The 27,525-nt window shown below is 46.5% G+C and overlaps 1 protein-coding gene across 6 annotated transcripts in view; it reads right to left on the bottom strand.

The window, feature by feature from the left end:
- Positions 1 to 1,075: 1,075 nt before the first annotated feature.
- The window catches only part of LOC119975524 (polyhomeotic-like protein 3), a 140,985-nt gene continuing 114,535 nt past the window's right edge, over positions 1,076 to 27,525 (bottom strand). For 5 of the 6 annotated variants that reach the window (XM_038815310.1, XM_038815313.1, XM_038815314.1 and 2 more), the window contains 3 exons: positions 25,265 to 25,415; positions 10,338 to 10,572; positions 7,382 to 9,529 (listed from right to left, as the gene is read on the bottom strand). In XM_038815310.1, the coding sequence (XP_038671238.1) occupies positions 9,375 to 9,529; positions 10,338 to 10,572; positions 25,265 to 25,415 (541 nt within the window). In that variant the 3' untranslated portion in view covers positions 7,382 to 9,374. Of the gene's footprint in view, positions 2,159 to 7,381; positions 9,530 to 10,337; positions 10,573 to 25,264; positions 25,416 to 27,525 lie in introns of those variants that run through there. The other variant, XR_005462778.1, reaches the window with a different exon arrangement.

Raw genomic sequence — 27,525 nt, 5'->3', positions numbered from 1 at the left:
TGGCTGATCTGTATTGTATCACCATTCAGACTGAAAGACCTACATTAATACAGTGACTTCCATGACCTCAGGATGTCCCTGAACTGTTTTACAGTTAATTAAGTCTTTCTGAAGCTTTGTCACAGCTGGGTTGTATGAAGGATGGTAGTCAATTTGCATGCAATAAAGACCAGATAATCAGATATTTCAGTGTATTGGTTGAGGGATAGTTATTGGCCAGGGGTCCAGGGAGAACTTCAGGTATCTTCTTCAAAATAGTGCCATGGAACCTTTTAATCCAGGTGAGAGAGCAGACTGGGCCTTAATTCAACGCCTCATCTGAATGATAGCACCTGAGACAGTGCAGCATTACATTAGTACTGCATGAGGGCTGTCAGCCGAAGTTGTAAAAACCAGATGACGATAAGCGGTATACCTTATCAAAGCCAGAGCGACTGCCTTGCCTGGTTTGCTAATCACGTGTCATCTGAGGAAATTTGCAGATTTCTCCGCGAAGACCAAAGAATGGGTGTTGAAGAATACTCAGATTCAAGAGGCACTGGGAGGAAAAAAGGGGGGGAAAAATCAAGTAGTGCTCTCACCCCTGAGTCAGAGGTCGTGGATTCAAGTTCCACTCTGAAGATTTGAGCACAAAAATGCAGGCTGACACAGAACTGCAGCATGGAGGGAGAGCAACACTGTTTGAGGTCCTTTTGTCTGATGAGATGTTAAAACTGAGGCCTCCATGTTCCCTCTCAGGTAGAAGTAAAAGATCCCGTGGCACTATTTCATGGAAGATAAGAGGAGTTCTCTCTGGTGGCACCATCCGGTTCCCTGACAAATATTTTTCCCTCAACCAACATCATCAAAAAAAAAACATTTTCTGGTGAGTAATCACAGTGCTGTTTTGTGGGAGCTTGCTGTGCACAAATTGGCTTGTTGTGCTTCCTACATTACAACAGTGATTACACTTCATTCCTGGAGAACATTTTGGGGTGTCCCGATGTTGGGAAACATAGTGGGTGAGATCGTCCGGCTCTTTACGCTGGCGGGATCTACCGCTGGCAGCAGTACCCCCCCCCCCCCCCCCCCCCCCCCACCTGCGCTTCCCGGCGACGTGAGGTGGAATCTATGGGAAATCCCGTTGAGAGTGGCTGGACCAGAAGATCCCCCCAGTGGCGAACGGCGAGTCGCCTCTCACCGCCAAGAAAACCGGCCGCGGGGAGGCTGGAGAATCTCGGCCGTCATGTCAATGCAAGATAAAAGCAAAATACCGCAGATGCGGGAAATCTGAAACACAAACAGAAACTGCTGGAAAAGCTCAGCAAGTCCAGCAGCATCTGTGGAGAGAGAAACAGAGTTACCGTCTCTCGAGTCCAATATATGCTAATATAAGTCTTTATTATAGTTGTGGTTTAAAGGGATAGCAAATGGCATTGAGAACAGAAAGCCCAGTAATCACTGAAAAGAAAACTGTGTTTTGACAACTTCCTGTGAAGAAAGAAATAGTAGGTCAGTGCTTCAAAAGCCCATGCATCTCACGTGCTGACTTCACCTACTTCTATCATTCTGTTCGGATCAATGTCTCAAACCTTACTCTGTTGCAAGCAATCCTTGGATTCCATTATAACCAGGGTGCAATGTAGCTATGGAATAACAGGTGTGCCCTCCCAAAGCTTTTGGAGAGAGGAAAAGATCATATCAGCAAGTAGTGATTACACTCCAAACACAATTTTGTCCAACGAGAACCATACTGACGTAGACACAGACGGAAGACATTCCGCCCCTCTAGCCGGTTCTACAATTCAGTGAGATCATGGCTGATCTGTGGCCAAATTCCAGATAACCTTCTTTAGCCCATATGCCTTAATGCATTTAGGTAACTAAAATTTATCTGAGCTTTAAAATTAACGATCGATCTTGCATCAATTACCGTTTGTGGAAGACAGTTCCAAACATCCATCACACTTTGTGTGCAGAAGTCTTTCCTAATTTCACTCTTGAAATGGGTTTATATAGTCCAGGAGCTTAATATAAAACTTCAAGACCAGACTTACCATTTTCATACTGTACATCCCATTGCAATCATCCTTTCATTCACATTCTGTATCCTTTGTGATTAGAGTCAGGAATAAAATCTGCCACAAATTCATCTGATTCCGACTGCCACAGAAATTGTCTGTAATTAAAATTGAATTTTAAACCTTGAAGGGAAGTTTTAGTCATTTTAATCCACGGTGTCTGATCTGACTAACCATGCTGGCCATTTTACTGATGGTTAAAAGGCATCCGAATATCAAACTTAAGAGTAGGGAGGTGGCGGAAGCCATGTATTTTGTAAATGCGCATAGTATCTCTCAGGTACCCAGCTGGTTGATGGTATGAAGACCGGGTCTATTTCCATCGCAGAGGGCAAGGTGCGGACAGGCAAAAGGAGGGTTCCACAAAACAGCTCTGCACATGGCAAAGGGAGTACGCCCCCAATCTGACTTACCTCAGTGATGTCCAGTACATCACATTTCATAAGTAACAAAATAGTATAAAAACAGAGTGACTATCTCCAGTGGCAGAAGGGCCAGTGACCAGCAGGCCCAGGTTTAAGATAATTAGCAAAAGAACCACTGAGGGGATGAGAAATTTGTTTACTGTGGTGGTCTGGAATGTGCTGCCCGAAAGTAATGGTGGAGCAGATTCGCTCGCGAACATGTAAAAAAGAATTGGATAAACACTTGAATAGGAAACCTTTGCAAGAATATAGGGACAGTGCAATGGCATGGAACTGATTGACTAGTTCCTTGGTGGAATGATCTTATTCTGAACTTTATGATTAAGAAAAGAAAGACTTGTATTTATACAGCACTTTTCACAACTGGGTGTCTCAAAGCATTCTATATTAGTCTCTGTTGTAATACCGGAATACAGCCCAGAGCAAACTCCCATGAACAGCAATATACTGACCAGAGGTAATCAAATTTGTTTACGATGTTGATTGAGGGATTAATATTAGCCAGGGCGCCTGGCTTACACCCCTGCTCTTCTTCGAAATAGTGCCACAAAACCTTGAACTAGACCAGCTATATAAACACTGCAGCTAAAAGAACAGGTGAGAGGCTAGGAATCTTGCCACTTGTAACTCGCTTTCTGACCCCCCAAAGCCTGCCCACCATCTACAAGACAGAAGTCAGGAGTGTAATGGAATACTCCCCACTTGCCTGGATGCGTGCAGCTCCAACAACACTCAAGAAGCTCGACATCATCCAGGATGAAATAGCCCAACTTGTTTGACACCCTTTCCACAAACATTCACTCCCTCCATCCCCACACACAGTGTGTACCATTGACAAGCTGCACTGCAGGAACTCACCGAGGTGCTTTAGGGAGTACCTTCCAAACCATGGACACTACCATCTACAAGATCACCATCACCTGGAAAATCCCCTCTAAGCCACTCACCACCCTGACTTAACAATATTTTGGCTGTTTCATCTTTCTTTGGGTCAAACCCTGAAACTCAATCCCTAACAACACAGTGGGTGTACCTACACCACAGGGTCTGCAGTGGTTCAAGAAAGCAAGTCACCACCGCCTTTCCAAGGGCAATTAGGGATGCGCAATAAAAGCTGGCCGAGCCAGCGACTCCCACATCCCGTAAATGAATATTTTTTAAGAATGCCCACCCGAGCAGACAGATGGAGCCGCGATTTAATGTCTTATCCAAAAGCCGCCACCAATAACAGAGCAACACTCCCTTGGTACTGCACTGGAGTGTCAATGTAGATTTCTCTACTCAAGCCCTGGAGTATGACTTGAACCAGGTACCTTATGCCTCAGGGGCAAGACCATGTGGTGTCACAGCTGACACCTGATTCCACAAATCACTGAGGGAAAGATAGTCAGATATGATAGTTTCACACAGGTGGTAGTTTGAAAATCTCAGAACATTTCTAGACTGGAGTTCAAAAGCCTGAGGCTTAAAGGGGAAGGGAAGACTGAGGATATCGAGGCTGTTCAATTTCTCTGGGGAAGGGGGTACAGTGGTTAGCACTGTTGCCACTAAGCACCAGGGATGCAGGTTCAATTCCGACCATTGGTGACTGTCTGTGTGGAGTTTGCATATTCTCCCCTTGTCTGCTCCGGTTTCCTCCCACAGCCCAAAGATGTGCAGGTTAGGTGGACTGGCCATGCTAAATTTCCCCTGAGTGTACAAAGATGCGCAGGTTACGGGGATATGATGGGGGAGTGGGCCTAGGTAGGGTGCTCTTTCAGAGGGTCGGTGCAGACTTGATGGGCCGAATGTCCTCCTTCTGCACTCTAGAGATTCTATGATTTTAATACGGTGATATAGTGGTAATGCCTTTGGACTAGTAATCCAGCGGCCTGGGCTAATGCTCTGGGGTACAATATTAACAGAATAATGTGACTAAGGTTGCTGAACACAAATAAGAAATACATTTCGGAACATAGCAATATCTGCAAAATGGTACCAACTCAAAATTACTTCCAGATCAGTTTAGTTTTAGTTCAATGTTAAAGCCACATAATTTAATTTGTGATTGGTTTTGAAATGTTTTGTGGCACTCAAAGTAATTCTGTTGTTTGAGGAGAGAAGGTTAAAATAATTTGTTCAGATTGTCACTGGACGGTCATAACTACCAGAGATTCTGGAAGAAGAGACATAATACAGGACAGGAGCAAGGCTGAATGAGTCTAAAGCATGAAATCATGCCTGAAAGTTCTTCTGCGTTAATACCTAGCCGGTGAGCTAGTGGAGAGTTGGATAAAGGGGTCTTTTTCAGATGGCAGCCGGTGACTAATGGTGTTCCACAGGATCAGCGTTGGCAACACAACTATTCACGATATACATTAATGATCTGGAAGAAGGAACGGGGGGCATTGTTGCTAAGTTAGCAGAAGATACAAAGATCTGTAGAGGGACAGTAGTGTTGAGGAAGCGGGAGTCTGCAGAAGGACTTGGACAGTCCAGGAGAGTGGGCAAAAAGTAGCAGATGGAATACAATGTGGAAAAGTATGAGGTAATGCACTTTTATAGGAAGAATGGAGGAATAGGCTATTTTCCAAATTGGGAAATCTGAAGCACAAAGGGACTTAGGAGTCCTGGTTCATGATTCTCCTGAGGTTAACGTGCAGGTTAAGTCGGCAGTTAGGAAGGCAAATGCAATGTTAGCATTCATGTCAAGAGGGATAGAATACAAGACCAGGGATGTACTTCCGAGGCTGTATAAGGTTCTGGTCAGACCCCAGTTGGAGTATTGTGAGCAGTTTTGGGCCCCGAAGTTAAGGAAGGATGTGCTGGTGTTGGTCTTATGGTCTAAGCAAGTAAAGAGCAATAATAAATCATGTTGCTCTGAAGTTGCCTCCTCTCCAGATGTCCACATGTTCAACAGCGTTGTACCATCACTGGTTGAGCTTGTGTTTAAAACGCACAAATCCTAAAAGTTGGTAAGAATCCTTTCTGATTTCCCTTGTGTTTCAGCTCCTGCAATAGCACGTGTTAACTGACCACAGGATTCTTCTTCCTTTAATCACACAGCAAATTACATACAAAATGGAAGAGTTGGGAGTGTCTTGGGCTTAAGAAGAAAACTTTATGACGATAAAGGAACAAGCTTGGTTAGAATGGACACCAGCCAGAGTGGTACCTGACCATGTCCAACCAGGAAGGTGCCATGTCCAAACTCTGTGCTATGTTAGCCTGTGCCACTCAACTGACAGCACCTGAAGGAGTAAGGGGGGAGGAGGTTCCAACTCCGATTCGATATTTCACTGGTGGTTTCATCATCTCCATCCTTAAAACATTCCACACTATCCCAATCTTCCAATGGTCATCTGGCATATCCATCGGAACCCGATCCATCATCCTGTGCCAATTGGATGTGAGGAGACTCTTCAGACCTCTTGGATGGTCCTCAAGTGTCACTAAACCTTTACTCAGGTCCAATATCTTTATAACTACCATGCAAGGGTGTTCTGGATATTAGTTTTTCATCCCTGGAAAGTTGACAACCGATAGTGTTGAGGAATTGTGTCACTACAATTTGTTTGTCACTGATCACTGTTCAGTGACCCCCTGCTGGAAATTGTGGATAAGGGTCAGGACTATGTTACACCAAGGGTCAGACAGATTGCCAACACTTGTGTGTGGGCCCACACTGGAAGATCACTCAAAGTCCATGTAGCAGAGGGCCACCGGCACCCTCTCAATCAGAGCTCAGAGCAAAGGCACACCTCTGGTAGGCAGAAAAAGGGGATGAAAAGAAATAAAGGCGCAGGCAAATCATACTTTACACTCTGCAGTACCCAGTATCAGTGATTTTAAATAAAGACTGCGCTGAACGGATTCCAGACCCGGCACTTACCATCCAAGTACTGTCTGATATAAATAGAAGCCCAAAGAAAACAAAAGACAACTGCTCCATGTCCAAAAGTTAAATCGGCAATGACAGGATATATTCTGCATTACTTAATTTCTCATAGATTCTTGGCATCGGGCAGTCTTTCAGCTTAAGAAACTAGCTCCTGCAAAAGTAAGTTTACACATCCTCTGAATATTCTGCGGTGCACTCTCTGGTTGGGATCACATAATCCACCCACTATGTTAAAGTGCTAGGTGCCATTATGTTTGCGAAGGTGTCAATCTTTTCCTTTGTGCAGCACTTGCTCTTCACTAGAGAGGCCAGGCAGCTCCGAAGAGTAAAAAAGAAAGTCCATTATTTTGTCAACAATCCTTTGAATATGTAGCAGGAGTTCAGAGCATCACACTCCAGGAAGGATGCCAAAGCCTTTGGAAAGGGTGCAGAGGAGGTTCTCTCGAACGATACATGGGACGGGATACTTCAGGTACATAGGGAGACTGGAGAAGTCGGAATTGTTCTCCTTAGAGTTAAAGAGAAGAGAGACTTAATATATCTGCAATCCATGTTCTGTGATTAAGATAAGTTGTAGAGAGACAGGGGACAGATAGAAATTGCAGGAGAGTTGATGCGGTAGGGGAGACAATGCTCAGCTAAACATCTCAGCGTTATGGAAGATGAGAACTGACACAAAAGCATAATGTTAAAATACGCAAGTCCCAAGGTATATTGCAACTGATGTAATCTTGTGCTGCAGTTTGTGAGTGGATGTGGCAAGGTTTGAAAATCTAGGCCAAACAATCTGGCCTTCTATCCTTCCGACATGACGAGCAGGAGGCATATGGCTGCACGGTAGCACAGTGGTTCGCATTGTTGCTTCACAGCGCCAGGGTCCCAGGTTCGATTCCTGGCTTGGTTCACTGTCTGTGTGGAGTCTGCACATTCTCCCCATGTCTGCGTGGGTTTCCTCCGGGCGCTCCGGTTTCCTCCCACAAGTACCGAAAAACGTGCTTATTAGGTAATTTGGACATTCTGAATTCTCCCTCTGTGCACCCAAACAGGCGACTGGGGGATTTTCACAGTAACTTCATTGCAGTGTTAATCCAAGCCTACTTGTGACACTAATAAAGATTATTATTATTATATGCTCAATCTGAGGTGGAAGGTCACCATTTACCACACTGGTGTTGATGCTGATATCAAGAAAGCATGTTTGGAATATGCTAATGACATAAGATATTTAAATGAGGATCCTCTGTTTCTTGCAGGATTGGCTAGAATGGTTATGGGGATGGTGGTGAAATTGCCAAAATGAAAGTGTGAGAATATTGTTTCTAAATTTATTGGGACTCATCTTTATATATGTCATCCTCAAAAGACACTCTATGGTCAAAAATTAAATGGTGCTCTCACCTGACCCAATCTGAGGAAGTTCATATAAAGTGCTCTTTCTATCACTAGGATGGGCTAGAGTTGTTCTCTGGTTTTCTCACCTGTAACTTCCTCATCCAAATCGTAACTTTGCCCATTATCTGCGGAAGGTCTCTGCAGCCCCAAAGTATGGACGGTCACGAGATTGACCGAATGGACAGGTGCAAAACCCAGGACCAGCAGCAGAAAGGATGAATGCTGACTGGTGGTGCTAGCTGAGGCCGTCTGCATTCAGATTCAGCACTACTGCCCCCTAGAGAAGCTTTGAAAAACTGCTCCAGATACGTCAGTGGTCCTTTCGCAGTCACATCACCGGCCTTGATCGTAATTTCCCTGCCCCCTGCTCCAATGCCTGATGGAAACCAGCTCCTGCAGAGGCTGTGGGCACTTGGAGAATCAAGATGGAGCTGGGAGGGGATGGAGGGTGTGTGGGAATCTCTCCTTTTCCACCACAATCTGACTGACACCAATTTTATATTGCAGGCTGGCAAGGCTGCCGGGCCAAAGACGGTGGGGTATTCTTTGGTTTGCAACCTTCTTAGATACTGACTATTTTCATTCATTCTCAGGATATGGGCATCGCTGGAAAGGCTGCCATTTATTGCTCATCGCGAAGCCGGCCTTGAGAAAGTGGTGGTGTGCAGCCCTATTCTGGAACTGTGACTGCCTATGTTGTGTAGGTACACCCACAGCTGTCAGGCCAGAATTTCAGCATTTTGACCCAGCGGTGATGGAGGAACAGCATCACAACAGCCCACTTCACCAGCACACACCCACTTAAATATGCCTTAAATATGAACTCCCTCCACCACTGACGCACAGTGGCAGCAGCGTGCACCATATACAACATCCACTGAAGCAACACGGCAAGCGTCCTTCGACAGCACCTTCCAAACCTGTGACCCCCACCGCCAAGAAGGACAAAAGGCAGTTGGCACATACTAAACACCTTCACGTTCCCCACCATTCCGGCATGGAAATATTATCATTGTTTCTTCATCGTCGTTCGGACAAATTGTAAATAACAGCACTGTCCCTTGTACCTACGCCACATGGTCTGCCGTGGTTCTATAAGAAGCTGCACCATAACCTTCTTAAGGGACAGTAGAGTTGGGTAATTAATGTTGGCTAACCAGTGACACCAACATCCTGAGAATGAATGAAATAGTCGTAACATCGAGAGGGTGTAAATCAATGAATTAAACAAGAATGCATCACGGTCACAGGGGAGAGGAGGATTTGCGATGGGAAGAGTCAAGTTATATTTGCAGCAATGGTGTGATGGGTAATTCAATCCCATTTTGGCGACACAATGGCATGAATCAAATTGGCAAGTTTCAGTTTTTGGCACAGGCCTATCAACGGCAACCTTCCCTTTCAGAAAGCTGGTGAGTTCAGTCAAGATTTTTTATCCGAAGATGAAGTTCCTCAGGTTAACATCACGCTGACGCTCTCATAACAATTGGTCCACACAAGGTCCTTGCCGATATATAAACTGCTACATCTTGGCACATGCTCAGAGGCACGCTCTTTCAAATCAGCGGTTAGCAGAGTGGAAGAATTGAGCAACTTTTCCTCTGGAGGTGGAGAAGGTTACGATTCCTTGAGCATGTTGATCCGAGCACAGATTTTGAGTGCTGGGCCCAGCTTGATGTTCATGGCACTCATTAGATGATCCTCCTTCAGCAAGAGCAGAGCCTGGCCATCAATCTCCTGGGACCGGAATTCATCAGCAATATCTTTGCAACCTGCGTATGAAAACCACACAAAAATGGCCATAAATATAGTCAAAGAGGTTTTTATTTTGAATTGAGATGAAAGATAAGAACCCAAAGTGCTGGAGAACACCAAGAGAAAACAGATGTGTTCAAAATTAGGAAGGGTTTTGATAGAGAAGGAGAAACTGTTTCCACTGACATGACGGTCAGTAAATAACCAGAGGTCACAGATATACAGGCAATTTGTTAAAGAGGGGAGATGGGGAGATACTTTCTTCCTCCACAGTAAGTTGCGGTGATCTGGAATTAACTGCCTGAAAGGCTGGTGGATGTAGATTCAACAACAACTTTCAAAATAGCCAGCATGGGGTTGTGGGCTGAATGGCCTCCTTCTATCCTGTATGATTTTATGACAAGACAGAGTAGATCACAAAGCAGTGATTAAGTGGCACTGAGTTTCAATTTCAGAAACATATGAACGGTAAGGGGGTGGGTCACTCAGAGAGGTTAGAGGGGCCCATAATTCAAAGCTCCTGGAAAATGATGCATCACATTAGGAATGCATAACACGGGGCTATTGACGTGCACTATAACATAAACCAAATCTCAACACAGTCATATTTTCAAGAACTTCCTCTTTAAGGGCAATCCCACAAGCCCAATAGAATTGGTGTTGCAATATTGTAGCCCCAATTTTGGACTTAAACTACCTGTGAAGCACAGTTCTCCTGTGGGTATGGGAGGGTAACCGCGCAAGCCCTCCCCATCCTCAACCCCAGCCCACCCCCACTTAACCAAGCTGACAGGTACGGTGACATGAGGTGAGCAAAGCACGCACCTGGTAGCGAGTGTATGAATTCCCACACGTGGTCAACTGTCCACATTGTCGGGTCAATATGTAGCATTTCACCGCAGTCTGCCACCTCCCTCATCCTCAGTTCTCGCATCTCCCGCTCGCGTTCTCGCTCGTTCTGTCGACGGCGTGTCGTCATAGCGACTGCCACAGTTTCTTCTGGAAGTGGCAGGTTGCAGGTTGTTGTGGCCTCTTCTACAGGAGTGAAACTGACAGGAATCTAGGAACGGGTAATAATTAGGTCATTTGCAGAACTTCAATTGATACAAAGACGCCGCACATGACAACTGCACTATTGGACTATCAATTTGGTTTCTTCCAGTATCCTTAAAGGTGTGTATGTGTGTGCTGCATCCCACTCAATTATAAAATTCTTACACTTGTTTTTTTAAGTTCGTCATAGTCTCTCCCATCTTAACTCTGGAATATCCTCCAGCTCTCTAATCTTCCAAGATCTCCGAATTCCGAGTTCCTCCAATTCTGGACTCTTGCGATTTATTTAATTTTAATCGTTCGAGCAGTGGCAGCTGTGCCTTCTCTGCCAGGAATTCCCTCCCTCAATCTCTCTATTTCTCCATCTCTCTCTCTCTTTCTTTCTCTCCTTTAAGCCGCTCCTTAAAACTCAACCACTTTGACCAGGTTTTTGATCACCTGTTCTCGGATCTCCTGGTGGAGCTCAGTGTTATAGTTTGTTTGATGATGTTTTCCGTTCAGCATCCTGGGACATCTGACTATGTCAGAGTTATTATATAACTGTGTTTTATTGGATTGTAAACTTTCCTGACGCCATTATCAAAACTGCTTCACAGTTAGCTTGGGATTCAATTCAGCAAGCCAGGAGCAATCTTACTAGCTTTTATTTTAACCAACACTTCAAGAAAGGAACAGGCGAGCTTTCACAACACACAGAATACACAGCACCGGGATAGGCCATTTGGTGCAACTGGTCCACGTTGGTGTTTATGCTGCACACAAGCCTTCGCCCGGCTTCCTCATCTCAGCCTATCACCATGCTCCCTCAGCTGGGTGAGTTAGGAACTGATCAAATTTGCTGAAGTGGAATGATTAAAATGCCCAAGAAGGCAGTAGTCAGAGAGGGTAATTCAGCCCATTCAGCGACTCTGCCACACATCTTTTGGCTCTGTTGTGAGTGGCACATCTTTTCACCATCCTGGCCCTTCTCTTTACCTGGCTACACATCTTCCAAGATTTAAAAGCTTCCTTAAGCCCCTGAGCCTCCTAACTTCTCCAAATCCCAGGAATCATTCCCATGGATCTTTTCTGCATCTTCACCAATGCCTAAAATGTGGCGGCTAGAACTGAACGCAAGTGTCCAAATGTCTGAAAGTGCAACATAAACTCCTTGCTGTTCTACTTTATGCCCCTATTCATAAAGGCTAGGATACTGTACGCTTTATTAAACACCCTCTCAACTTGTCCTGCCATCTTTAATGACTTGTGCACATATACACCCAGGCCCCTCTGCTCCTGCGTCCCCTTTAGAATTGTACCCTTTATTTTATATTTATCTCTCCATGTTCTCCCTACCGAAATGAAACACTTCACATTTCTCTGCACTGAACTTAATCTGCCACCTGTCTACCCTTGCCACCAACTTGTGTAAGTCCTTGTGAACTTCTGCACGATCCTCCTCACAGTTCACAATGCTACCGAGTTTTAAAATCATCCACAAACTTTGAAAGTGTGCCCTGCACACCAAGGTCTGGGTCATTAATATTTATCAGGAAAAGCAAGGCTTCAAACACCGACTCCTGCGGAGCACCACTACAAACATTCCTCCAGCCAGAAAAAAACAGCCATTAGCCACTCCTCTTTGTTTCCTGCAGCCTATTTTGTATCCTTGTCGCTACTGACCCTTTTATATCATCAGCAATAATTTTGCTCACAAGTCCATTGTGTGCACGGTAACAAATGCCTCCATGTCCACCACAGCAACAATATTGCCCTCATCAACCCTCTGTGTTACCTTTTCAAAAAAGTCCAACGAGTTAATTGACCACGATTTTCCCTTGAGAAATCCATGCTTGCTTTCCTTAATTAACCCACATTTGGTCCATGTGACTAATAATTTTGCCCTGAATTACTGTTTGTTGAAGTTTACCCACCACTAAAGTTTCTGTTTTAGCCACAACACCGTAATCCCACATGGCGATCTGCACCGTAACTCACCAATCTTATTTACCACATTCTGTGAACACACATATATGCACAATAATCATCATAGAACTTTTAGTGCAGAAATTTGGCCCATCTCGTCTGCACCGTCCCTTCGAAAGAGCACCCTATTTAGGCCCACGCCTCCACTTTATCCCCGTAATCCAGTAACCCTACTGAGCATTTTGGACACTAAGGGGCAATTTAGCATGGCCAATCCACCTAAATCTGCACATCTTTGGATTTAGACTTTATTACTTTCTCCTTCACTCTGCTCCCAGTTAAAAACTTACTATTCCTTATTCTAGTGCTATCTGTCTCCCTCATATTCTGTGTACCTTGGTGCTCCTCTCGGATATCACCTCCAGGTTCCACACCCCTGCCAGGCTAACTTAAACCCTCCCCAATAACACGAGCAAGAAACTGAGTTCCGGGCCTATTTAGGTGCATCCCGTCCAGCCTGTACAGGTCCCATCTCCCTGTTAACCGGTCCCAATGTCCCAAGAATGTAAAGCCCACACTCCTGTACCACCTTTCCAGCCATGCATTCATCTGCTTTATCCTCCCATTTCTGTAGACATGAATTCTCTTTCTCTGTCGCTGCTTTTACAATCAGGGCATTGGCACTAGCTGGCTCTGATCATCAATAGGTATGACACTCAACAACGTTCTAAATGCATGGAGATACCGCAGTACTGACTGTGGTACAGGTCATTCCCTGGTGTGCACCAGGAGGAGGATACAATCCTTGAAGTTTTTCATTCAAAGCAGAAATGCTGTCCTTGTGTCAATGTCAGCCATACTGTCTACCAGATAAAAACCAACAGTTCCTCAGCTCGATTGAACAGGTGCTCTCCAGCATTCCCACAACGAAAGAAGCAAAATGGAACGTACTTCGAGACACCGTCGACACTTCCAACATGTGGGAAGACAGAGCTGAGAAAATGCTGACTGGTTCACTGCGATGGAACCCAATATTGAAGCCAAGCAGTCGTCTCTCATCAGGGACATTGGGTGCAAATAAGAAGGCCCTGAATGCAATAAGAGCCGCTCAAATTAAATTCCAACAGACTGCGAGGTGATGCGCCAATGATTGTCAGTTACAATTTTGTCAGACTATCCAGATGCGATATCTGAAGGAATCATAAAGATCTGCAACCAAGATAGCTACATTGAAAACAAAGGCAATGGGAGGTCATTATTGGCTGCAATAAACAGTTGTAGAGATGGGTGGAACAGTCCCGTGAATTGTACTCCAGGGAGAACACTCTCACCCAGGAAGCTCTGGACACCATAAGAAGTCTACCTGACATGACAGAGCTGGACATCTGACTCATAGAGGAGGACCTTCGCAGAGCTTTTTACTCCCTTGCACTGGGCAGATCTCCAGGTGGTGATCCTGTCCTGCCTGAACTCATCAAGCATGGCAAATCGGCATTCTCACAGCATCTGCACAAAGCTCTCTGTCTCTGTTGGAGGGAGGGGGCAATGTCCCAGGATAGGCATGAGTGTGACCGTGTACAAGAACAAGGGCCAGCACAGCGATTGCAACAACTATCAAAGCACCTCACTGCAGAGAGCTGAGGAAAAAATATTTGCCTGTGTTGCATTTGTAAGACTGCAGATCTTGCCTGAATGCATCTACTTCAAGACCCAGTGTGGATTCAGAACTGGAAGATCTACAATTAAAATGATTTTTTCAGTCTGGAGGCGCTACCCAGTTGTGACATGTGTCGTAGTTCGGTTGTTGAATAAGAACTGCGCCAGCTTCGTTTCAAGGCAACCCATATTCTGTTTCTTTATACCCTGTTTAAATGTTTAGACTGCCCGCTCAGCCAAACCATTTAAGGATGGATGGTATGGATTTGTTTCACCCCATTGGCCCGCATAAAGGCCTGGCACTCCTCGCTGGTAAACGGGGTTCCATTGCCCCTGACAAGCAACTCTGAAATTCCATGGGTTCTGAATGATAGGTGCAATTTCTCCACGGTAATTCGCAAGGTGATAGAAGACACAGAAACATAGAGAATAAGAGCAGGAGGAGGCCATTTAGCCCTTTGAGCCTGCTACGCCATTCATTATGATCAGGGTTTATCGTCCAACTCAATAGCCTAATTACGCTTTCCCCCATATGTTTTGATTCCCTTTGCCCCACGTGCTACTGCTGCTTCTTAAAAACATACAATGTTTTGGCATCAACTATTTCTGGTGGTAATGAATTCCACAGGCTCATCACTCTCTGGGTGAAGAAATCTCACCTCATCCCTGCTCCTGTGCTGGAATCCTCTCACAAGGAAGGCCAATGTACCATTTGTCTTCTGTACCTGCATCCTTACCTTCAGCGACTGGTGTACGAGGACACCCAGGTCTTGTTGCATATTCCTCTCTCCTAATGTATGGCCATTCTGATAATAATCTGCTTTCTCGTTTTTGCCAATAAGTGGATAACCTCATATTTATCCAAAGTATACTGCATCTGCCACTCATTTGCCCACCATCTCAACTTGTCCAAATCACACTGACGGATCTCTGCATCCTCCTCACAGCTCACCCTCCCACACCTCCTTGTGTCATCTGCAAATTTGGAGATATTACATTTTGTTCCCTCATCTAAATCATTAATATTGTGAATAACTGGGGTACTGGCACAGATCCCTTCGGTACCCCACGAGTCACTGCCTGCCATTTTAAAAAAGGTCCGTTCATTCCTACTCTTTGATTCGGTGCATATCCATCCATTTTGAGTGGCCATCTATAAGGATCAGAAATACCCCTCTCTTGTAGCCCGCTGTGCAGGACAATGTGGTGTTATTTCACCAGTGCAGCATCCCTTTGGGTCCACTGGTGGATTTGCATGGCCGTCACCGGTAGGGTGTCCAGAATGTTCAATGTTAATACGACTTTGTCCGTTACTGGCAAAGAAGGGGGCTTACAGGCAGCGGAGGTCAGCTGAAGGCGTTTGCATGTACAATCTGCGCCCCTGGACGATATTCAAATGTATATTCATAAGCTGCCAACAGCAGTGCCCAGCTTTGGATTTGGGCCAAGGCTTTTGGTGGAATCATTTTGCCTTCCTTAACGAGGCCGAGTAAAGGCTTATGGTCCATGAAGTGACACCCATAGACGTACTGGTGAATTTTTTTTTTACTGTGTATATCACAGTGCTTCTTTCTCTATCTGTGCGACCCAGCGCTCTGCATTGGCCGGGGTCTGGACACACTTGCTATCAGACGTTAACATAGAACATACAGTGCAGAAGGAGGCCATTCGGCCCATCGAGTCTGCACCGACCCACTTAAGCCCTCACTTCCACCCTAACCCCGTAACCCGATAACTCCTCCTAATTGAGAGTAACTGTTGTTTCACTCTGGTAAATGCCTCCTCCTGTACTTCCCACGCCCATTTTTGGCTTTTCTTCAACATGGTGCAAACAAGGTTCTTTGAGAAGGTGACCAAACAGGTGGACGAAGGTAAAGCAGGTGATGTGGTGTATATGGATTTCAGTAAAGCGTTTGATAAGGTTCCCCACGGTAGGCTATTGCAGAAAATATGGAGGCATGGGATTCAGGGTGATTTAGTAGTTTGGATCAGAAATTGGCTAGCTGTAAGAAGACAGCGGTTGATGGGAAATGTTCAGACTGGAGTTCAGTTACTAGTGGTGTGCCACAAAGATCTGTTTTGGGGCCACTAATGTTTGTCATTTTTAAGGATGGGTGAGTAAATTTTCAGATGACACTAAAGTCGGTGGAGTTTTGGACAGTGTGGAAGGATGGTGCAGGTGACAGAGGGACATAGACAAGCTGCAGAGCTGGGCTGAGAGGTGGCACATGGAGTTTAATGCAGAAAAGTGTGAGGTGATTCATTTTGGAAGGAGTAACAGGAAGACATAGTACTGGGCTAATGGTAAGATTCTTGGTAGTGTGGATGAGCAGAGAGATCTCGGTGTCCATGTACATAGATCCCTGAAAGTTGCCACCCAGGTTGATAGGCTTGTTAAGAAGGCGTACGGTGTGTTAGCTTTTATTGGTAGATGGATTGAGTTTCGGAGCCATGAGGTCATGTTGCAGCTGTACAGAACTCTGGTGCGGCCGCATTTGGAGTATTGCGTGCAGTTCTGGTCGCCGCATTATAGGAAGGATGTGGAAGCATTGGAAAGGGTGCAGAGGAGATTTACCAGGATGTTGCCTGGTATGGAGGGAAGATCTTATGAGGAAAGGCTGAGGGACTTAAGGCTGTTTTCGTTAGAGAGAAGGTTAAGAGGTGACTTAATTGAGGCATATAAGATGATCAGAGGATTAGATAGGGTGGACAGTGAGAGCCTTTTTCCTCGGATGGTGATGGCTAGCACGAGGGGACATAGCTTTAAATTGAGGGGAGATAGATATAGGACAGATGTCAGAGGTAGGTTCTTTACTCAGAGAGTAGTAAGGGCGTGGAATGCCCTGCCTGCAACAGTAGTGGACTCGCCAACATTAAGGGCATTTAAATGGTCATTGGATAAACATATGGATGATAAGGGAATAATGTAGATGGGCTTTAGAGTGGTTTCACAGGTCGGCGCAATATCGAGGGCCGAAGGGCCTGTACTGCGCTGTAATGTTCTATGTTCTAAGGTAGCGAGGTTCGGGATGAACTTCCCATAGTCATTTACAACCCCCCAAAACGACCACAGCTGGGTCATGGTTTCAGGTTTTGGAGCTTCCTCGACAGCCTTAACTTTTTTCTCCACTCGGTGCCACCTGTCCTAATTGACACGGTATCCAAGATGCATGGCCACTTTCGCCTGAACATGCACCGAGGGAAGACCTCTTCCAAGTTGCCCAGGTGCTCCTTCTGGGTGGCTCCTGTAATAAGCACATTGTCCAGGTAGGCAGCTATCCTGGGAAACCCTTGGAGGATGTTTTCCATCACCCGCTGAAAAGCCGTACACGCTGATGATACGCCGAAGGGAAGCCGGCTGTATCCGTACAGCCTTCTGTGGGTGCTGATGGTGACATTCCGCCGTGATACTGCACCTAACTCCAACTGGCTCATGTCGGGTTTTATGAATGAGTGACCCCTGGCTAACTTCGCGTTGAGGTCTTCTACACGTGGCATGGGTGCTGGTACAAGCAGGAGGCCCTGGTCACTGCCATCTTATAATTGCCCACAGGCGGACTGACTTGTCTGGTTTCAATACTGGGACCACAGGCGCTGCCCACTCCGCGAACAGGACTAGACATATAATGCCCAAGCTCTCCAGCCGTCTCAATTCGGTGTCTACTTTTGGAAGCAGGGCACGTGGGATTTGTCGGGCCCTGAAGTATTTAAGTTGGGCCTCTCCTCTGGGTCAACATAAATCTTTTCCCTGGCCCCCTTTATTTTTTCCCAGGCCCTCTAGAAAACCTTTGGATATTTTCCGAGGACTTCGTGGAGACCACATTCGGAGGATTTGCTTCCAGTCCAGTTGGCGTCTTTCTAACCACTCACGGCCTCGGAGGCTGGGTCCTGGCCCTTGCACCACTCCCAATGGTAGTCTAACTGTGGGCAATTGGGATCAACGGCTCCCCAGTATATGTTGCCATCCGGGCAACCCAGGGACAGAATTCCCATATGGAGCCAACAGAAAGTTTGATGTCCGCAAATAGAGACAGCAGCCCTATGTTGATTTCCATGTCCGGAGGGTGACCATTAAGTTGAAGCTTTATCTTAATGGGGGCTACAATGGGGCTGTGATGCAATTCAGCTGCATTAGCTCTTTGTCCTTGGGTGGGTCAATGTGTAAAGACCCGGCTCGGGGCATTTATGTCACCTGGTCAGGGCGATGCGTTCGCTGTTGATTTTGGTGGCCTCCACCTCCTGTGACTACAAGTGCAGTTGTAGGTACTCCTCACCACCCTCCAGAGGGATGTCTGGTTGGACCGTGGTGGCCCTTGGCCATCGAGTCTATTTGTGACGTTGTGCTGCTGGTCGTTGTTTTGTTGGTGATTGAGTCACACGGGCACTGTCCTTGGAGTGCACCTTTCTTCAGAATAGGGCCGTCTTAACACTGTGTACACTGTAATCAACAGAACCCCAGAGCTCCTGCATTCTCGTGGGAGGGAGACAGTTCTGTGGCCCTTTTCAGGTCCAAGGCAGGCTCAGCCAATAGCTTTCTCTGGGTCACCATATTGATGGGTTGATTCCACATACCACAATGTTCTGCTAATTTACGAAGACGTGTTAGGAATTACGTCACCGACTCCCCAGGGGTTTACCCAGCCGTACTGAACTGCTACCATTGCACTATTGTAGACGGCTTGGGGATCGTAGTGATTTGCAACAAGTTCTACAAGAACACAGAAGGATTCCGAGTATGGGGCTGCCGGGTTGGTGAGGCTCTTGATTATGCTGAATGTCGAGGCCCCGCGGGCCGTCAGGACCATCACCTTCTGGCGGTCTTCTCCAGCAATACTAGTTGCCTGGAAGAAATGCCGTATCCACGGTATACTGGGCCCAGTCTTCTATGCCTGAGTCAAAGGCATCTAGTCTCCCAAAAAGCAGCATTTTTAAAATCCCATTGACCTCGCTCCCATGCCGGAATGTTCTGGCCTGGTCAGCATGTCCAGAATCTCAACTGCTGATCCTCCGCCCACTAGCGGGGAAGCTCTTGTTCTACGAGTCCCACTGGGAGATCAATCAACGTTTCACCACGAGCCTAGTGAGGGTTATTATACCACATTATGAAATGAGATAGCCCAAACCACCTTGCGATTGGAAGTGGGACAATCAGCCAGCATGATAAACAAGTTGACATCTGGGGCGGGATTCTCCCCTACCTGGGGGTCCCGGGGGAGGTGTCCCACGGCGGGATGGAGTGGCGTGAACCACTAAAGTCTCCGTACCTTCAGGGGCCAAGCCCTAACCTTGAGGGGCTAGGCCCGTACCGGAGTGGTTCGTGTCCCGCCAGCGGCGGGAATGGCCTTTGACGCCACGCCAGCCGGGGCCGAAGGAACTTCGCCGGCCGGCGGAAGTCCGCGCATGCGCCGGAGTGTCAGCGGCTGCTGATGTCATCCCCGTGCATGCGCAGGGGAGGGGGGGTTACTTCCGCGTCCGACATCGTGAAGACTATGACGAACGTGGAAGGAAAAGAGTGCCCCCACATCACAAGCCCGCCCACTGATCGGTGGGCCCTCATCGCATTCCAGGCCACCGTGGGGGCACCCCCTGGGGCCAGATTGCCCCCCCCCCCCCCCCCAGGACTCCGGAGCCCGCCCGCGCCTCCTAGTCCCGCCGGTAAGGTAGGTGGTTTGATCCACGCCGGCAGGACCGGCATGACAGCGGCGAGACTTCGGCCAATCGCGGGCCGGAGAATCGCCGGGGGGGAGGGCGGCAGGCGCGGCGCAATTCCCGCCCCCGCCGAATCTCTGGTGCCGGAGACTTCGGGAGACGGCGGGGGCGGGATTCACGCCGGTCCCCGACGATTCTCCAACCTGGCGGGGGGGGGTGTCGGAGAATCCCGCCCCTGGTGTTTTGAAGGAACTCCCTCATAACTGTGGCTCTTGTTAGAAATAACACTTGTCATCTTGCAATAAATCATCCATGAAGTATGCGTTAAAAGTCATCTATAAGAATCCTCAACAATTTGCAGAGTCAGGGTCAATTTAAGGTTACTTCTATTTGCAGGGTATGTCTCCTAGTTAAAGACAAATGTGCTGGATTATCAAAGGGGATTTAATAACTTTACACTTGAATGAATTGGAGATCTTTAAATATAAATGGGCTGATTGGGCAGGAGATGGGAGTTGACTGCTGCTTTGGTAAAAACAGGCAGCAGCCAAGATGGGATGTTGCTGCCCTGCTGAGAGCAACAGACAGCTCAAGAAAGGGCCAGGATGATATACGTGGCTCGGGGGGGACATGGCGCCAAGGTGAGGCACAGAGCTTGACCCTAAAGTTAACTCCTAAAGTTTCACAAAGAAACACACGGAAACCAACTTTCTTTTGCCCTGCAGCAACCCTGACAGCTGTGTACTAATGTGCACCAAACATTTTTTTTTTTAGAACAGTACAGCACAGAACAGGCCCTTCGGCCCTCAATGTTGTGCCGAACAATGATCACCCTACTTAAACCCACGTAACCCGTATACCCATAACCCAACAATCCCCCCATTAACCTTACACTACGGGCAATTTAGCATGGCCAATCCACCTAACCCGCACATCTTTGGACTGTGGGAGGAAACCGGAGCACCCGGAGGAAACCCACGCACACACAGGGAGGACGTGCAGACTCCACACAGACAGTGACCCAGCTGGGAATCGAACCTGGGACCCTGGAGCTGTGAAGCATTGATGCTAACCACCATGCTACCGTGAGGCCCCAAATCCGGACAAATTATTGAAAATCCTCTTCTGTTCCAGACAGACTACTTAACAAAGCATCTTATGGAGCTTTAGAGGCTTTTAAGTTCTCACCTTTGAAAATCACAGACTATCTCAGAGATGAAGATACCCAGTGTTGTCCTCCAAGAATGCAATTTTCAAATTGCGCCTGTACCCATTCCCGCTCGAAATGCAATTGAGGATATTAGCCATCGTGTTGTGTGGGAATAACAGCGTGCTAAATGGGATAGATTTTGAACAGATCTAGCAACTCAAGACTGGGTATCCATGAGGCGCTGTGGGCCTTCAGCAGCAGCAGAATTGTACTCAGCCACAATCTGTAACCTCATGGCCCGGCATATCCCCCACTCTACCATTACCACCAAGCCAGGGGATCAACCCTGGTTCAATGAGGAGTGCAGGAGGGCATCCAGGTGCAACATCAGGCATACCGAAAAATGTGGTGTCGACCTGGTGAAACTACAACACAGCATTACTTGCATTCAAAAGAACATAAGCAACAAGTGATAAGACAGAGCTAAGCAATTCCATAACTAACGAATCAGATGCAAGCTCTGCAGTCCTGCAACATCCAGCCGTGAATGGTGGTGGACAATTAAACAACTCACTGGAGGAGGAGGCTCCACAAAAGTCCCTATCTTCAATGATGGGGGAACCCAGATCATCTGTGCAAAAGATAAGGCTGAAGCATTCGCAAAAATCTTCAGCCAGAATTGACTGATCCATCTCGGTCTCCTCTGGAGGTCCCCAGCATCACAATTTGATTCACTCCACGTGATATCAAGAAATGGCTGAAGGCACTGGATACTGGAAAGGCTCTGGGTCCTGACAATATTCTGGTATTAGTACTGAAGACTTGTGCTCCAGAACGTACCACGTCCCTAGCCAAGCTGTTCCAGTACAGCTACATCACTGGCATCTACTACATTGCCCCGATATAGTCTGTGCACAAAGAAACAGGCCAATAACTATCCCATCAGTCTAGTCTCGATCATCAGTAAAGTGATGGAAGGGGTCATCAACAGTGTTATCAAGCGCTCTTCCTCAGCAATAACCTGCCCATGGACGTTTAGTTTGGGTTCTGCCAGGCTCACTCAGCTTTTTTTGCATTAGTTCATGGGATGTGGGCATTTAAGAGTCGATCACATTGATGTGGTCGCATGTTGGGCAGACAGGTAGGGACGACAGATTTCCTTCCCTAAAGGACATGGGGCTGGTTTAGCACACTGGGCTAAATTGCTGGCTTTTAAAGCAGACCAAGGCAGGCCAGCAGCACGGTTCAATTCCCATACCAGCCTCCCCGAACAGGTGCCGGAATGTGGCGACTAGGGGCTTTTCACAGTAACTTCATTTGAAGCCTAATTGTTACAATAAGCAAATTTCATTAGTCAACTGGATGGGTTTTTACAACAATCGACAATGGTTTCATGGTCATCATTAGACTTTTAATTCCAGATTTTTAAATTAAATTTTAATTTCACCATCTGTCACGGAGGGATTCGAACCCGGGTCTCCGGAGCATGACTCTGGATCTCTGGGTTACTAGCCCAGCGACAATGCCACAGCCTCCCTGACCTCATTACGGCATTGGACGAAAGAGCTGAATTCCAGAGGTGGAGAAAGTGACTGCCTTTGACATCAAGGCAGCATTTGACCGAGTATGGCATCAAGGAGCCCGAGCTAAACTGGAGTCAATGGGAATCAGGGGACAAACTCTTCGCTGGTTGGAGTCATACCTGGCACAAAGGAAGATGGTTGATATCGTTGGAGGGCAATCATTTCTGTTCCAGGACACCACTGCAAGAGTTTCTTAGGGTCCTATACCCAACCATCTATAGCTGTCTCAACAATGATCTGCTTTCCATCATAAGGTCAGAAGTGGGATTGTTCCCTGATGACTGCACAACGTTCAGTACCAGTCAGACTACTCAGATACTGAAGCAATCCATGTCCGATGCAGTAAGACCTGCACAATAACCAAGCTTGGGCTGACAAGTTGCAAGTTACATTTGCTCCAGACGGCCATCTCCAACAGTTAGAATCTACCCATTGCCCCTTGACATTCAATGGTATTAAGGTTTATGAATCACCAACTATTGACATTCAGGGCGTTACCATTTACCTGAAACTGAACTGGTCTAGCCATAAAAATGCTATGGCTACAAGAACAGTTCAGAGGCTCGAAATCCTGCGGCGAGCAACTCACCACCTGACTCCCCATCTAAACCTGTCCACCATCTACAAGACACAAGTCAAGAGAGCAATGGAATACTCTCCACTTGCCTGGATGAGTGCAGCTCCAACAACACAAGAAGCTCTACATCTTCCAGGAAAAAGCAGCCTGTCTGATTATCACCTCTTCCGCAAGCATTCTCTACCACCGTGGCAGCTGTGTGTACCATCTCCAAGATGGAACAAGCAGGAATTCATCAAGGTTCTTTCGGCAGCACTTTCCAAACCACAACTGCTACCATTTAGAAGGACAAGGGCAATAGATGCCTGGGAACACTCCCACCTGGAAGTGCCCGTCCGAGTAACTTACTGTCCTGATATGGAAGTATATCGGCCTTACTTCACTGTCGCTGGGTCAAAATCCTGGAACTCCCTCCCTAACAACACATGGACTGCAGCGGATCAAGAAGGCAGCTCACCACCACTTTATCAAGGGCAATTCGGGATGGGCAATAAGTGCTAGTGATTCATTATTTGAATGAAATAAAAAAATTGGAAATCCAGCCCATTGTGTTTAGACCTCATTTAGCACAGTAAAAATGATTTATTTGAACCATATTTGGTGTCAGGTTCGATTTGTCTTAAAATGTTTATAGAGTGAGATGAAGCGGGGTGTAGTAGCCTTGTGTAGGGGAGAAACACTGGCATTGACCTGTTGGACAGTGCTAAAATATTCTATGTGACTGAATGTTTAATGTTCTCGGCTGACTGTTCATTTGGACAATTTTAAGTATGAATTATTTACACTTTTTAAGATAAGTTAAACTAGACATTTATAACCTCTACCTTATCTCTCCTGGTTTTAGCTTGTCCACATCCCCGTGTCATTTTAATAACGTGAGTTCTGTCCTGTCTTTATGCTGGCCACAGTACATTGCTGTCTAAGCAAGTGTTATGATGTGGAGATGCCGGCGTTGGACTGGGGTGAGCACAGTAAGAAGTCTTACAACACCAGGTTAAAGTCCAACAGGTTTGTTTCAAACAGGAGCTTTCGGAGCAGTGGTACGGTCTCATGATGAGGTCTCATGATGAGGTTCTGAGTCCAGTACAATTTAACAGTAAGTGTTTAACTACTTGTGACTATACATTTATACATGAGCTAGGAGCTGTCTACATGCTGCTTCTATGCACGTTTCTGTCCAGTACAAGGACTACCCTCCAGACTTGGGTCATACGTTCTTTTGTATCACACTGGGGGCGATAACACACCCAGCCTCACGTTAACCCTTTCCATGCCAGGACCCCCCCCCCCCCCCAGGCTGCAGCAAGCACTATCCATCTCTCAATCCTTTCCAACCTGTTTAAACATGTTAATGAGCACTATGAGTAAAACTGATTATAATGCTCCTAAGTGTAGTCCCACTGTCATGTCTTAGTGTTGGCATCATTTCCTTGGGCTGGTGTGCTCCAGATTTCCTTTAACATCTCACCAAATGCTGAAGAGGACAGAGAAAATGATCGATAATTTGATTCAAAAGGAACAGGTGTTAGCTTCATCTGCCATCCAAAATGGGGACAGGCATTTTTTATTGGCATAATGGACACATTGGTACCTGTACTGAGTTAGGGGCAGCACGGTAGTATTGTGGATAGCACAATTGCTTCACAGCTCCAGGGTCCCAGGTTCGATTCCGGCTTGGGTCACTGTCTGTGCGGAGTCTGCACATCCTCCCCGTGTCTGTGTGGGTTTCCTCCGGGTGCTCCAGTTTCCTCCCATAGTTCAAAAATGTGCAGGTTAGGTGGATTGGCCATGATAAATTGCCCTTAGTGTCCAAGATTGCCCTTAGTGTTGGGTGGGGTTACTGGGTTATGGGAATAGGGTGGAGGTGTTGACCTTGGGTAGGGTGCTCTTTCCAAGAGCCGGTGCAGACTCGATGGGCCGAATGGCCTCATTCTGCACTGTAAATTCTATGATAATTCTACGACATTATCAAGACTAAGGGGAACACAAAAATAACCAGATCAGTGGAAGCAACCTGTTGGAGAGCAGCATTTCCTAATTTTTATGAGAAGTGTTTGTTAAGCAGAGCATTCACCCTGGCTAGCATGGACCCTCTGGACTCAGCTGTCTTGAGAGCAATGTGAACTAATGTAATAAGTGTATCGTGAGTTTCCAAGACTTACTTTCATGACCCTCATACCTGTCTCATAAAGTGCTCGCCTGATGCTCCTTCAATGATGTTGGGCCTCCTCCCTCGTCGACTGAATCCGTGGGGCTCTGTTTTTTTGGTCCACCTTGTACTCTTGTCTGATTTAAAAAGCCCCATCCGTTTACTGCAACCGACGTTGTACCTGGAATTGAGCAGCAAAAAGCTCACTTCAGCTGAAGAAGACAACACAATCTCCTCAAGGGGGTGCATGAACAGAGAGACATGGGGTTGAACACAAATCTTTGGAAGTTGCAGGGCAAGTTGAGAAGGATGATAATAAAAATGCATATGGGATCCATGGCTTCACAAACAAAGGCATTGAGTACAAGAGAAAAGAAGGAAGTTAGGATGAACCTTTATTAATCATGGGTTAGGCCCCAGGAGTAGTGTCGTCAATTCTGGGCATCTCTTCGTAACAAAAATTCAAGACTTTGTAGAGGGTGCGGAGGGATTTACGATGAAGGTTTCAGGGGCAAGGGATTTCAGTGGCATGGAGAGACTGTATAATAAGCTGTCCTCCTGCGAACACAGGCGATACCAGAAAAGGAACGTTGCATCTGTCTTCACTAAAGAAGAGGATGTTGCCAATGTCACAGTAAAGGAGAAGTAGTAGAGAAATTGGAAATGATAAAAATAGATAAAGTGGAGGTACTTATTGAGTTGGCTACGTTCAAAGGTGAAAGGTCACCCATTTCAGTTGTGATGCATCCTAGGTTGCTAAGGAACTCAAGGGTAAAAATTGGGCAGGATCTGTTACAATCTTCTAATCCTCCTTAGGATGTGGGACTAGAAGACTGAAGGACTGCAAAATATTACACTCCAGGTTGAAACGTGCAGAGGCAACTACATTTTACAATTCTTTCAGAGCACTGCTTAAGGTAGCACAGACTGGTTAGATTTTTAAGTTGCTGTCTGGATGGAAAACTGATGTTGCAAATCATTCGCTCATTACAGAAACTGTCCAATTTTCATTTTTAAAAAAATTTTTTATTGCAGTTTTTAATTTTATACACTGTACAATAGACAAGGGTCTGTGGATTGTGTTCAACATACAAGAATTTTCCATTGGTATCGGCCCACCCTTCCCAACCCCTCCTCGATCCCTTCCACCCCCATCTTCTTGTTGTTTTAAGATACTTTATTAGGTTGCATATCTTACAGTGATTGTCATCTATTTAAGTAAGTGCAGCTCTTTCCCCTTCCCCGCCGCCACTTTGTTGATTGCACCCCTCCCGGTCCTGTTTTTGGTGTTTCTTTGAGGATTCTGTTCTTTGTCAGGCGATTAGGGAGTCAAAGCCAAGAGCGTCGGCCTCCTTCCCCATGAATAGTTCTGGCTAGTCTGATACCCTGGAAACTGCCACTCTTGGGCACGGCTCTGCCCTCACCCTCACCATCTTGGACATTGCCTCGAAGAAGGCTGTCCAGAACCCAACAAGTCTGGTGCAAGACCAGAACATGTGGGCGAGGTTGGCCGGGCCTCCCTGGCACCACTCACATTTGTCCCCCACCTCCTGGAAGAACCTGCTCATTCGGGTTCTTGCCGGTCGTGCTTTGTGCACCACTTTCAGCTGTATGAGGCAACACCCCCGCCCCCCACACAAAAGCCATAATCATTTTGTCGACCGCGTTGAAGAAGGATTTGGCGATGTAGATCAGTATGGATCTGAAGAGGAAGAGGAACTTGGGCAGCACGTTCATCTTGATCATCTGTATTCTCCCTGCTAGGGAGAGCGGGAGTGTGTCCCATCTCTGTAGGTCCTTTTTTGCTTCCTCCGCCAGAATGGTCAGGTTCCATTTCTGGATCCGTGTCCAATCGTGGGCAATCTGGAATCTCCAGATAGAGGAATTTGCTTTGGGCTAGTTTGAATGGTAGTCCCCCCAGTTCTGCCCCTCCCCCTTTCGGGTTCACAGAAAACCAACTTCCATTTCTATCCATTTTCATGCCTTCTAATCTGTAATTTTGGTTTTACACTCCCACTGGAAGCTTGCAATTATACCGTTCAGTGTGTCAACACTTCCACCTGATAATCAGAAGAAGGGCTTCATTTATATAGTGTCTTTAATGCAGTAAAATGCTTCACAGGAGGGTTATCAGAAACATTTTGATGCCAAAACAGATGACAAGATAATAGTCTGATGGTAGGTCAACAACCTGAAATGTACAGAATTTGATCCAGGAAATGGGGGGGGGGGGGGTCTCTCCCACGAGCTGGAGAGCCGGCAAAAGCTCCATGTTGCCTCTAGCGGGAAAG

This window comes from Scyliorhinus canicula, chromosome 13 (genome assembly GCF_902713615.1).
Source record: "Scyliorhinus canicula chromosome 13, sScyCan1.1, whole genome shotgun sequence".
In the NCBI taxonomy this organism is placed as follows: Eukaryota; Metazoa; Chordata; class Chondrichthyes; order Carcharhiniformes; family Scyliorhinidae; genus Scyliorhinus; species Scyliorhinus canicula.
Note: the sequence above shows the minus strand (reverse complement) of the source record. Positions and strands in the feature narration are given on the sequence as shown.